The sequence below is a fragment of the Miniopterus schreibersii genome (assembly GCF_964146895.1).
Source record: "Miniopterus schreibersii genome assembly, chromosome: 14".
In the NCBI taxonomy this organism is placed as follows: domain Eukaryota; kingdom Metazoa; phylum Chordata; class Mammalia; order Chiroptera; family Miniopteridae; genus Miniopterus; species Miniopterus schreibersii.
This window is the reverse complement of record NC_138114.1, coordinates 47,342,022-47,355,393: the sequence shown is the minus strand read 5'-3', so window position 1 is coordinate 47,355,393 and position 13,372 is coordinate 47,342,022. Positions and strand designations below refer to the sequence as shown.

At 38.7% G+C, this 13,372-nt stretch overlaps 1 protein-coding gene across 3 annotated transcripts in view; it reads right to left on the bottom strand.

Moving 5' to 3' along the window:
• Nucleotides 1–1,264: 1,264 nt before the first annotated feature.
• NHLRC2 (NHL repeat containing 2) overlaps nucleotides 1,265–13,372 on the bottom strand; it is a 41,640-nt gene continuing 29,532 nt past the window's right edge. The window contains exons 10-13 of one of the 3 annotated variants that reach the window (XR_014000236.1): nucleotides 13,057–13,276; nucleotides 7,910–8,697; nucleotides 7,606–7,782; nucleotides 1,265–1,463 (exon numbers count right to left, since the gene is read on the bottom strand). Coding sequence is in view for 1 of the 3 variants with exons in the window: in XM_081157644.1 (XP_081013770.1) it covers nucleotides 8,441–8,697; nucleotides 13,057–13,276 (477 nt within the window). In the remaining 2 variants the exon portion in view is untranslated. Of the gene's footprint in view, nucleotides 1,464–6,787; nucleotides 8,698–13,056; nucleotides 13,277–13,372 lie in introns of those variants that run through there. The other 2 variants (XR_014000235.1, XM_081157644.1) reach the window with 2 other exon arrangements.

Below are 13,372 nucleotides of genomic sequence, written 5' to 3'. Positions count from 1 at the left end.
TCACTGTGCATGTTAGTACAAACTGTGTAGCTGTGTTGCCTTCTCATGTCCTAGTGACAGCCATGTGGCAATTTTACAAAAGTAGATATTCAAAGGAGGAGAAATTGGCCTACAAGGCAAAAATATAGCAAAGAAATGAAGTGAAAACACTAGAAGGGAAATTTGAGTTGAATGCAAATGGTTACAGAGACAATAGCTGCCCATGGGAGTGTCTGATAGACTCTAGTCATGCAACCAGAGACGCAGGGAGGATGAACCTCGGGACATCCACCAGCAACGTGGCCGTGATGAAAAGGGGGAGGTGTCCCAGAGAAAGTGAGTCTGGCAGAAAACCTAACATTAAGGGAACTCTTGGAAGTACAGCCTGGCACGGAAAGCACAAAGGTTGAAGTGTTAGCTGCTCCAAACTTAGAATATGACAATTTGCCAGGCAGAGAAAAGACACTCGCTCTGTACCATAAATTTTATGACGAGAGGAAAGTAAGCATTGTTCAAATACTCTTGATAAATCAGTTTTCTTACAAGACGTAAAAACTTTCTCAGTATCTAATTTTTAAATTACAGTGTACTAAGTGTTTATTTTTTCACTTTCCATTCATTTATAATTGACAGTTTTTAATATTTTAAACATTTTTAAAGGTCATGGTACAGTAATAATAATCCTATTTTCCCCATTGGTTAAGATTCCTTTGCAGTTTCAGCTGCACGGTCATTTTTATGGTTTTACTGTGCAAAGCAAAACCCAGCTATGTATGTCTTAGTGTGTGTGTGTGTGTGTGTATAAAATCTGCACACGGATAGCGGTGGGGTTTTTTAAACTGGAAGTTGGTACCTTTGACCCTCTTCCCCCACCTTGTGCACCCCCCAACCACCAATCTAGTCTCTGTATCTGAGCTCATAGTTTCTTAGATCCCCACCCCCACCACTAATGCTCCTTTATTTCTTCCAGCACTTTATTTTTCATGTTCTCATTAATTCCTGCCAAATTCTGTGTATAGTGTTAAATGGAGCTCTATTTTTCCTTTTCAAATGTTCCCAATACCATTTACTGAAAAGAACACCTTTTCCAAATGTATTTAGAAAAACCTACTGTGATTACGATTGCATTTTACTTTGAATTATTTGCTTGCAGACCTTTTTTTTTAAACTAAGTGTTATGCTCATTTTCACAAAAGTTCAAATAAGAAATCATGACTCCCAGGTTTCTAAATAGTAAAATTATCTCATACTTAAAAAGCATACGGAAAAACAGAAACACAGCTTTAGAGAGAAAATATTTAATCTGTTTCATGAAAAAAAATATACAAAGCTTTAGAAACAGTTACTGGGTTTCAGTGTACAGCACAGCACGTCCTTGCTTTCAGTAACCACGGTTTACACTCCTGACTCGGCAACGAAGGCCACCGCGCACGCATTCCAAACATCTTCTCTTAACACACGCACTTAAAGTCACTGAGAATAGTCTAGAAATAAATGTAGAAATACAGAGCTGTATAAAAATATATTAATCTGGCTACAGGAAACACTTAAAAAATGCAAACCAAGTAAATTCTTTTAGAACTAGACCATGTCTAGAAATATCGATATGGGCCCTTGTAAATTGGATTTCCACTGCATTTTTTTCATCTTTGGAGGAGAGAGAAAGGACAATCAAACTTTTGGAATGACAGGCACGAAGTCAGCACAGCAGACCAACCCTATTCTCAGAACTGAAACCACAGCCTGATCAACACAGAGAAGAGATGTATTTGTCTTTAAAATTTGACAGATGTTATGGACTGTTACGATTTCAAAGTAATTATATATATATCAGCCACACAGAAAACTCTGATTTGCCCATAATCCACATGTAAAGTAATGACAGTAATTAAAACATTTCTAAACTGGAATCAATGGGCCCTAACTGAATTTAAAATTTTTATATTAACCTACCTAAAACATAATTAGGAAGGCATACCTCAAAACAGAGAAAGTAAGTTCAAAGTCACACAGGGCACTTTTCCTTTGAAAACTGGGATATCAGGAATTCTAGGAAAAAAAGTGACCACCGCAAAACCATTGTGCTGTACCTGTGACTTGTGTAACCAATTCTCAGCGGAACTTCCTCCGCCACTATCGGAGAGAGAAGCCTAACGTGTGGAGAGGAAGTGGCTGTCTCCTTTTTTGCGGGTGAACTTGGGTGATGACTGTCAGACGCATGGGTGAACAAAACATTTCAACTCTATACAAATATTTGTTAGCGTTCTGAATACTGTAATGAACACAATAATGGACGCAACGTACAGGCTCAGAATGAATAAATGAATTCCTGATGGGACTAAGAATCATGACTACAAATTCTAAAAACAGAAGACAGTGAAATGACAGAGTCCTGTTTTCAGAGAGGGACGTTCTATTTTCCTCTCCATCACCAACTGATCAACTCATGTTTTCCCCCATATACTTTAATATTTTTCATGAGCAGAACACACTAAAGAATGAATCAGAAAAATACTGTTTAAACTGGGCATATTTAAATCAGAGAGCTAAGTTTTTCCTCTACTCCTCAGCATTATGAGGTCTCTTCTTGCTTTATTTCCAATGTAAATATGTAATGAAGTATATTAAAAGCAAAAGGTAGTCCACTGTTTGCCCGTCTAACTCAGTTTTAACTTTTCCACATTAAAAACCCCTGACAACTTTGCTGAACTGTGTATTACTGACCAACTCCCGGCCTGTGAGCTGCTGCTTAGAGAAAGGAATGGGCGGCGCCCTGGCAGGCGGGTCACAGAAATGCTGAGCCCGCGGTGTAGCCCTCGGCGCTGCGGGCGAGGGCTGCGGGTGTGCGGCTGCTGCAGGCTGGCGGGTGGACTTGCAAATACTTGCGATTTTTTTATTTGGTGTGGAGCTTTCAAGAGAATGGAACGCCCTTTGGTACGTACACTTGAGAGCGACATGCCAGCAAAGAGGGACACACCAGACGATGAATACCTGTGACTAGGCAAACACTCAACAGGTATCTAGGGTTCTCCCTTTCCAGCTCCAGCTCTGAAGGGTTAAACCGGATCAGCCAGGGGAGAGGTGCCCAGAGAGGCTGCCGGCTGCCGCCCGCCCAGGCACTGGGGTCTGAGGTCAGATCCAGAGCCGCCAGGCCTGCTGGGCGAGGGTTACACACAGGCAGATGAGTCTGCCTCTAACTTTTAACACCATTGTTTACACTAGCCTGTTGGAAGGAAGTGGGAAAAGCAAAGTTTTAATTATTTAGGACAAGACAGTGACTTGGGGTGAGTGCGAACTCTTTATTTACACTATGTGTGCACCACAGGAAGAAAAGGAGGCATCTTGGTGACTAACAGTGAAAGGGGAAATTCTACTTCTGAAGTATGACATCCTTTTAAGCTGACGTACAATTCCTTATGGATTTCAGAAATAAGATTTTATAACAAAATTAACAAATTCTAATATTAGTTAATTTAAGTTAGTGAACTGACAATGAAAAGACGTTTATATTTTTGTACCTGGGTGATCATGAGTCACAGTCAGTGGTATGTGGCATTTTGTTTCATTCCTTTTAATCGCACCTAAAGCTGGAATGATAGGCTGACCTGGGGAAAACTTGACTGTAATGGAATTGCATAGATTTGAGTCACTGTTGGGGAGGGTGGGGTGTCTACATACCACAGTGTTAGTTACGAAGCAAGCAGAGGCCTGGTGTGTGTGAACAGATTGGCCAAATATTGTTTCTAGAGCTCACTTTGCTTATTAAAACCAAATTTTCTTAAAAATAAATGAGTTTTTTGGGTTTGAGATGGTTCTGTGCTAAGAATTCAGTTAAACTTTATCATAAGGTCTTAAAATTACCTTTGGAAGACCAATTAAAATAACATTGTTGGAGCACTGAAATGCTATTTAATTCTTTAATACAACCATCTGCCAAGAAAATCTCCGGATAACATCTGAATTTAAAAAAGAATGGTACAGAAAATCTTTTGGGGAACCACAATTATACAGATTGTTCCAAACCAAGAAGGATAAGAGTGTTTAATGAAAAATCCAAAAAGCTCATATAATTAAGTGGATTTAATTTAAATTTCAAAACCATTATCACTAGGCTTTTTGGGTTCTTTGGGTTGATTAGTTACTACATATAACTATGAAAGACTTGAAATTTTTAAGCAAACTCCTTTGAGAGGCAATACAGCATGGTAGGTGAGCAGACTCAGCAGGATCAGCCTCTTCCTAAATGTGGGATCTATCTTGTAACTGTGTCTCAGTTTCCTCATCAGGGAAGTAAGAAAAAACAGTACCTCCCTCATAAGGTGGTTGTGAAAATTAAATGAGTTAATACACATAAAGCACTTAGAAAAATGCCAGGCACACGGTAAGCACCCAGTAAATGTAGCTATTATCCTCATTACTTTAATACCCTGAAGGCTTAAGAAAGCGCTCGTAAAAGGAAGTCCTCTTAGTTTCTCAGTTTGTTCTCATTCTGCATCAAGGAGTAGCTCTAGGAATTAGGAGACCTGTGCTCAGATAAAAGATCCAACACTCACTACCCTTCAAGTCATTCACAAACACTGGCCGAGCAGCTGCTCCTGCCAGGCACTGCAGTGGCATCAGGCGCTATTCTGGGAGCTCTGACCTCGATATGCCACTGACATTCTAAAGCCGTTTCCTATTCTGCAAAATGGACATAACAGCTCCTTGTCTGACTCTCTAGGTTACCCTGAAGCTCAAATGAGGCAAAATGCAGGAAGCTACTTTGAAGATTCTGCAAAGCACTGTCAGAGTATGTTACAAGAATATGGTCTGGGGAGAGTATGTCTAGACACTCTCAAAGGAAGTTTATGACTTGTAGTCCTAGAAGGTCTTTAAATTTTTAAAAATAAAACTTCAGGTGTTTCTTTATAACTAGAATATTGTTTATAAAATAGTAGTATGCTTTATTATAAAACTATTTCTCATCTTGAATCCCACCTCTATGGAGAATATTAACATATCAATAGTTGGTAGAGAAATAGTTTGCTTCAGAAACTAGTTGCAGAGATAATGTCAAGCCAGGTGTTTGTGGTCATAAATTATTAACTAAGTCAATCATTAGCAGTTTCATTAATTACTAAATGCTTTACAAACACAATTTCACCGAGTCCTTACAGTAGCCCCATTTTATAGGGTTAAATCCAAGTGACTGCGACTGCAGAGTCCCTGCTCTTAACCACTACATCCCGCCACACAACAGAAACACCAGCAGAAAAAGTCCTATCACCTCTGTCTTCACTGAGTCACATACTTAGAACTGGCAGATCCAAGAGCTCCAAACTGTGTTTTGATCTTTGGTAATAAGTGACTTCAGAAAAGCTGTTACATAATAAGCGCTTACTATTCAGCTTATTTAAAATCTTTAAAACACATTTCCAGTTTTGTTTAACAACACATTGCTCACTGAAAAGTAGAGTACAAGAAGTATTCCACCATTCAGGAGAACCACCACTCACAGTCCCTCTGCATATATTTTTATGCAGCTGTGAACTATGGCATTTAGTTGACTTTTGATGATGATTCTTAAACATGATGCCAAATACAGTGGCTGGACTGAACTTTTTTTAAGTTGGTGGATATGAACTAATGGTAAATTTTGTGCAAGCAGAAAATTATTGTATTACAGATAGCATTATATCTTCCCAAATTTTTTAACTATGGAGAAACAAGCAGAGAGTAACTTGTTTCAGTGGTATTAGAGCTCAAAAACATATTGGGCATGAGAGAAACTTCTGTGAGAAACTCTTGAGTTGACCTTTGTATCTGTGATGTATACACACATACACTCACCCACATATATTAGACCCTTTCATTAGCTGTAAGATTTATAACTTTCTCCAGGCTTGATAATACTGTAACTAAACATATTATTTGAACAGTTAAGGAGAAAACTGGTTTCTTAGGCTCTGAACTTTGCCAAAGTTACACTTATGGGTGATTAAACTATAAAGTTTTCCCTTGTGAATAGTTGTTAAATATTTGCTTGAGACAGCATGTTCAAAATTCTTTTCAGAGATCATATCAATCCAGAGTGTAAATGCAGAAAAAAAACTCTACCGTTTGTGAAATGATATAAATAGTGACAGATCAGTAGAATAATTTAGGGTAAAGATTCCAGGTATTATGTCAAAGTGTTTGCAATGCCACACCCCGGGCACTGTGATTAAGGTGCTTACACCACTATCGTGGGATATCATCATCTATGCAGGAAGAAAAGCAAAAGTTAAAAATATACAGACGTTCCTATAGGAAACAGAGGCAGACAAGGGTCAAGACATTTTTAAGTAAACTTTCTCACACTTCCTCTCATGTAAGAGGTTTGTGTTAGTCATAAATTCCAGGAACCTATTTATATTGCTTTTGTATGATTTACAAAAAAATCATACTAATTATATAAATAATATTTTGAATGTAAAAAACAATGCAGACTGGTGGCTGGGTAAGAATAAGAATGTTCATTGAGACTGCACAATGAAAGTGAAGAAATACTAACCTGAAACACTGTCCAGACAAGCGAACACTGAGAGAGTCTAAGAAATACTTTTGGATTTTTAATGTACATGAAAATGCATACTATATGTCTGTGTATAACACTAAAAAATTAATTAGCAGATATATCTGAATTAGGTTAAAATGATATAAACTTCTTTTAGAGAGTGAAACTGTTTTTAGAGAGTGAAACTATTTATGTTCTTAAATAGGAAAAGATAAAGCCAAAATATTCTCATCCTATCCAACTGGCAATGAGAAGTTCAATAATCAAATGATATTGAAAATGGCTATAGCCTATTCTTTTATTACAGAACACTTTTTTTTTTTTTTGGAGAGAAAAAGTTTATGAGGTAATTACATATAATTTTAGACAAAATTCCTTACATTTCTGGAGAGAAAAGGTTTATGAGGTAATTACATATAATTTTACACAGAATTCTTCACATTTCTACCTCTCTTTTAATAGCTTTAGCAGGTTACAGATTAAGTCAAAGTCATGATCTGTGTGTTTTGTTATTGCAGAGACTTAGTAACCTGAATAAAGAAGAGGTAGTATGTTCAAAACTATATTTCAAAAAAATATAAGAAAAATAGGTAGGTGATGGTGCTTAAAAGATTATACTCCAAATTCAGCACTGTTTTTGAATGGGGAAAGGCATATGACATACTGTCTATAAATATTGAGTATGGTTCACCTGATTTAAAAATACCTTGCGCTCTGATTAAATCACAAACATGTTGAATCAGTTTTAGTAAAAACAAGAATAGGCTTTTAAATAGTTATAAAAAGAAATCATGATTAAAAAAATTTTCAATATCTTTTGGGGTTTTAAAAAACCCAAGTGTTATCAAATCCTTGTATGTTTCAGCCTTAATATTTGAAAGAGTAACATACTAGGATAGACTATACATATTAACAGCATGAAAGTGCATCACACTGAAATTTTCACTGTGAAGGCTTAAAAGTGATTTTAAAAAACATCACAAGAAATGATCGTAATCTAAGTTCTGAATATGGGAACTGAAAATACCAAAACCGGACAAATCTGCATTTAATGCTCACAAGTAAAATGTGGATTTCTAACACATACATACCCATTCACACCAGATTCAGCTGCCACAAGTCTTTAGCACTCGACAGTATCACAGTAATGTGTCCCTAAGTCCCTTTTCTTCTTGAAAGTCCTATTTCTGATGACCGTGCATTGTCTGGCAGGCTGTTCATTCAGAAAACAGTTAAGGGAGTGAGTCTGTATGTCCTTAGAGACTTTCCTGTATGGAGTTATAAGGCATTAATAACGGCAAGTTAGAAGAGCAAATAACATAATAAAAATAGAAATTCTCTTTTCAACTTATCTCAACTGAGAAAACTGCAGAAGAGAACAAAGGACACATTTACCCTCAGGTACTCTTTAAGCTTCTACTGTGAGGAAAGACTTCTGGGGGAGGGAGAGGCTTAGAACAGACCTTGTGCCTTGAATATCAGGTGTCCTTATACCAACATGTGGACTCAGGTTCTCTCTAAAGTTACTGGGAAATTTACACATTTAAACGTGATGCTTGCTATTAATAAAGGTAGAAAAAGTTAGTTAAAACACTTGGTATCATTACTGTTATCAGTAATCACTGCAAATTATCTCATGATATTCTGTAGGTGTGGACTTAAGTTGTGTGCCAAATAGCAGCATAGGTTACAACATCGTAGTTCGGATGATGGTCAATGACTTCGCTGGTACACAGCCAGAATGAAGGAATTTGTTTATAATAAATAATTAAATAAGAAGCATAGTTGTACTTTCGTATCAGTTGCTAGAACTGAGCAGTGGGTTTCTTGGTATCCAGAGGCAGGAGCAAAGCTTCTTGTCCTAAGTTACAGTGACGGAGGCGGGAGAACAGGCAGCCGTGGAGCCGGCCGGTCGCTGGGCAGCTGCTAGAACACGTACTTGAGCTCCACCGGAGCTACGCGTCCCTGCTGTGCATTGCTAATCTGCAAAGGCTGCCTGAACAAGAGGCCCTTCATCAGACAGGCACTGCTGTCTGTGCCACAGTAATAGAGAAACACGCTGATAGATACAACGGCTTCAGGTGACAAGCAATCCCCCGGAATCTGCAGTGAGATGGCTGGTTGGTTGGAGATGCTCTCTATTTCTCCAGATGGCACCTGTCCTTGAAGGAGCCATTCATTGCCTAAAAAGTAAAAAGGTAAATCATTAAGCCTGTATAAGAAAGATAAAAAGTATTCAGGAATATAATATGAAAACTATAGAACAATCTAGGGAATACAAATGTATGTCTGATTCTGCAGTGACTTGTAAATTAAGATTACGATAAATTATTGACTATCCAAAATTAATAATAAAAAAATAACACTGATTTCTTAGAAATAAGTAACACTACATATATAATTCTAATGTAAAAATTAAGAGATTTTTGTCTACCTCTTTACTACATAAAACTCTTCCAAGAGTCTTAAATATATAGATTATCTACATAACAAAAACCTAGGAAATGACTAAAAACTTTAACCTTCTAGTATTGAAACATTTGAAATGTCTTTATTCATCTAGTGCCTTCTGTCAGAAGGAACACATGCATCATACTGAGGAAGCATGTGCTTAGAGACATTCAGCTTTAGAGGGGGTTAGAAGATACCCAGAGCCAGCCTCTGGAAAGTGCAGGACCTGCTTTCCTGCCATCTTAAATGAACCCACTGAGCATAACCTAATGACTTATCAATGGCTCGGGCCATCTGTGCAAAAACCGAACCACCTACTGAGTAGTGATGAGATTCTAGGCCTATTCTTTAGCTTTCCTGTCTCTTTCTTTTGACCTCAGGATGAGCCAGAGCTCAGAGCACCTGACTCTCTCTTGGGTTCCATCTCTCTTTTAGTTGACTGAGTCTAATATTCTGTTGACGGAAATCAAATTTGAGAAAAACATGTCAAATAAAAAGAGTAAGGAGAAGGTGAAAGGTGAGAATCTAAACAAACAGTTAAATCCAGAGCTTTTATGCAGGAACTTTTAAACAATTATTTTAAAAGTATCTTTAAAATTCTTTGGCCTTCTTTATTTCTGGACTAAGTAAGTATACGTTTTATTGAATGTTTGATTTTGCTAAACAGCAGGTTGGTGAGGAACTTCTTTTATTTTAAATCAAACAACAATGTAAACTGGGCTATTTTAATGTCTAAGTCTACAAATAAAACAAAAATATTTCTTTAGATATCTTTCACCTACATCATACATGGAATCTGTAAAGTTATAATATGCTAGTAGTGCTTTTATGCTGGGTGGTTTTTTTTTTTTTTTTTTGCTTAAAACCTTCACATATGCTGAAAACTTTAAGATTATACAGACCAAAATTTAGTTAAAAATAAGTGATTCTGTCTCTAGATAACTGGCCAAGGAGGACAGATGTCCTTTAAGCATAGTTGTACAAATGTACCCTATAAAATAATTTTCAAAAATCTTAAATTATTGGGATTCTTGCCTGAAGCCTTATTTGGTTCTATACAATATAATGGAACCGATATCTTTGACAAGTGATAAAGCTAAGAACTGGCTCTATAGACTACTTCACTTTCCTTTAACACTACCCATATTTATATTCCAATGACTCAACATTAATTTGTGTGTTTGACAGAGTAGAGTTATAGTAAGCATGCTAATGTGTCAATATCCTATTTTAAAAATCAACACACTGCTCTATAATTTCCCACAGAAGTTAAATTAACAGTGATCTCCAATTGGTGCAATGTGTCCAGACTAATGGACATGGGCAGAGCAGCTGAACTGGCCATTGAGAGCCTGCCTGAACCTACGGAGGAATGAGAAATGGTCAGGGTCTGAGTACTCTTCTGTACACAAAGAGAGCTCCAAACACTCTCCTGAAGCTTCATGGCTTGGCCCTCTTCTGTGGGGGGAGTAGGGGTGGCTTCCTCACAGGCTCAGTAACCCCAGAGCCAGACTCCCAAGCACTAACCCAGCAGCTCTTCCTGGCTGGCCTACTAAGTTCTCTCTGCTCTCTCGGTGTGGACACCAGGTGGGTTGTTGCAGGACAGTTGCTGTTGCCCTGAGAAAGCACCAAGGTAAGAAGGCATAGAGCCTGGATCTGGGTAACGTACACAAGAAAAGTGTGTAAGAGGGTACGAGGGAGGACGGTCAGGGAGGAAATGGAAGATTGAGTGAGAACATGTGAAAGAGCGTGGGAGACTAGGACGGAGGAAGATCACGAGAGATCAAGAAGTCAGAGTTTAGTTCTAGACGACTAATATTTTACTTTCAAATTAGTCCAGTCGGTTAGAGATGCTGGAGAGCACTGCTGTAAGGCAGGCAGGACACTGATTCCTCACTGTAAATAAGTTCACACTGAATGAAACACACATTCAAATCTTTACATAATTTACAGAAACTGAATACATTGAGAAGAGGCTCAAACAGGAAGCATTTGTAGGTGAACAGATCACAAATATTTATCAGTGAGGACAAAGGCTCTGCCTGGATTCTGTAATTCATTTTTATTCAATTATATATCTTCCAATGTTTTATTCTTCTACTTGAATGGCATACTTTTAAAATATGGCTTTGGAATCCATTTTCCTGTAGTAAGCAAGTAATGGAGCATAAATTCTACATCTGGCATCTTTAAGGAAGAAAATGCTGCTTCAGGCTTAATAACTGGTAAGTCAAGTTTTGATACTATTATATTGAAATAAAATAAACAGCAATTGAAAGCTCTAAAACATTTGATAGATGCTATCTGGAAAAGCAAAAGATAATAAAACAACCAAAGAAATGAACTGGAAAGAGCTCATGTCAAGTTACTTCAGTTAAAAGAAAGCATATATTTTTAAAAAATATCATACTCAAGAGAATATGTGAGAATTCTTGAGAATATGTGAGATTCTATTACTGTATCACTGAAAGGTATAGTGGTAAACACAATTAATACTGGATCAGGACTCCAGAGACCTAAGCTGATGGTGAATTACCTGCCACAGTAGCAGACCTACTTATTAACACTACTCAGTCAACTCACCTATACTGCCTGCACCCTGTGGCTAAACTTGGCTGGAAAGAAACAGCCTCCAGAAGGACTAGTCTGGCTTTCCATTCATGACAGGTAGCCTCAAGCTATTCAGCAACCACACTGTATTTCCCTCACTGACTCACCCTCCCATCCTCATCTCTTTAAACCTCCAAAACCTCCTCCCCTCTCACTCCCTCAGTTGATGGCCTTGCTTCCGGATGTACTAAGAAAACACAAGCATCAGAGAAGAGCTTCCACAAGCAGTTACCTCCACAGCTACCCATCTGGTCTCTGGGTCACACATGGGGCCTTCTCTCCTTACTGGGCAAGTGTCCACATTCCTGCCAAAGGCCAGTCTTCTGCTATGCACTGGGTCCGCCCCCCTCACATTCTAAAGGATACCCACCCCACCACATTATCATCAACTCTCTACTGGATCTTTGCTGTCCATAACTTGCTATTCTCTTAACTCCACTCCTCCTCCTAGCAACTGCTCTATTTCCTCTTATCTTTGTAGCTAAACCCCTGAGTTATCTGTATTTGCTTTCTCCCGTTCTTCTCCTTCTGCTCTTCTTCAACCTGCTCTAATCAGGCATCTCCTCCATCTCTCTGAATCAGCGCTGGCTGAGGACAACTAACTCTGCAACACTGAGTCAGTGATCAGCTCTTAGTCCTTACCTTACCAGTTCTACTAATAGCATCTGACACTGATGGTCACTCCCTCCTTAAACCATTGCTCCAGGAAACTGCACTCTCTGGGTCTTGCTCCCACTTGCGTCCCTGGTCCCTCCCCCGCCTCTGCTGTCTGCATGTTGGAGTGCCCGAGCACAGTGCCACCCCAAGGGCACTCGTGGACAGGTGCTCACCCACAGACCATGATGAGTTAAATACAGGAACTGAGAGTTAGGTTTAGAAACCCTCATAACATCCCGATGGGTAATTGGTGGGGCTTTGAACTTTGTCTTTTTAAAAACTGAAATTAATTTTTGGGCTAAAAACCCTAGAGCTAGTTTGAGAGAGACTAGCACAATGGAAAAGACACTAAACTAAGAACAAGCAGAACTGGGTTCAAATTCCATTTTTTACCTAATTCAACATATGCCCTTAAGCATTTACCATAATCAGCATAATAAGCATTTATTACAATCACTTTATCTCTTTGAGCCACTAGGCCCCTCATCACAGAGGTGCCGTGCCTCTCACTACTCTAACATTTGAGGACCTGTCATTCTGAGACCACAGAGGCTGGCCTCAGGTGATGGACTCACCCAGGAGCAAATAGGGGCATTTATGATTGATAAGCTAGGATGAGTTACACAGTCTTTAATAAGAGAGAGAAAAGAATTTCAAAGACTACAGGAAACTGCTGAAGTGGGGCTACATCTGGATCTATTTTGTACGACTGCCCTCAAATCCTGCCCAACTAGAGTAAAAATACCTTATACAAATGAGAAAGATCCCTAGATTACATGTCACGAATTTACGGAATATTTGCACTTGCGAGATTATTTGCATACCTTCGGCTGTTAGAAACCAGCAACTGGGTGCTCCTTCAGTGAGCTTCGTTCCTGAGGGAAGGTCTAACCTCAGCTGGAACCGCAGGGTCTGTCCTGGAGATGCAGCCGTGGGGGAAAGCTGAATGACTGGAGCTGATTTTGGTAGTTTGGGTACCGTCATCTGTTTTTCTACTAGGAAAGGGCCGTCTACCATAGCATTTCCCGAGCTGGAGACAGGGAGCTAGGAAATAAGAAAACCTGTTTGTTCAAGCACAGGTAGTTTAAAACCACTGTAGAGTGAGAGTTTATTTTTAGACTTCAGGCTAAAATGAGGTTC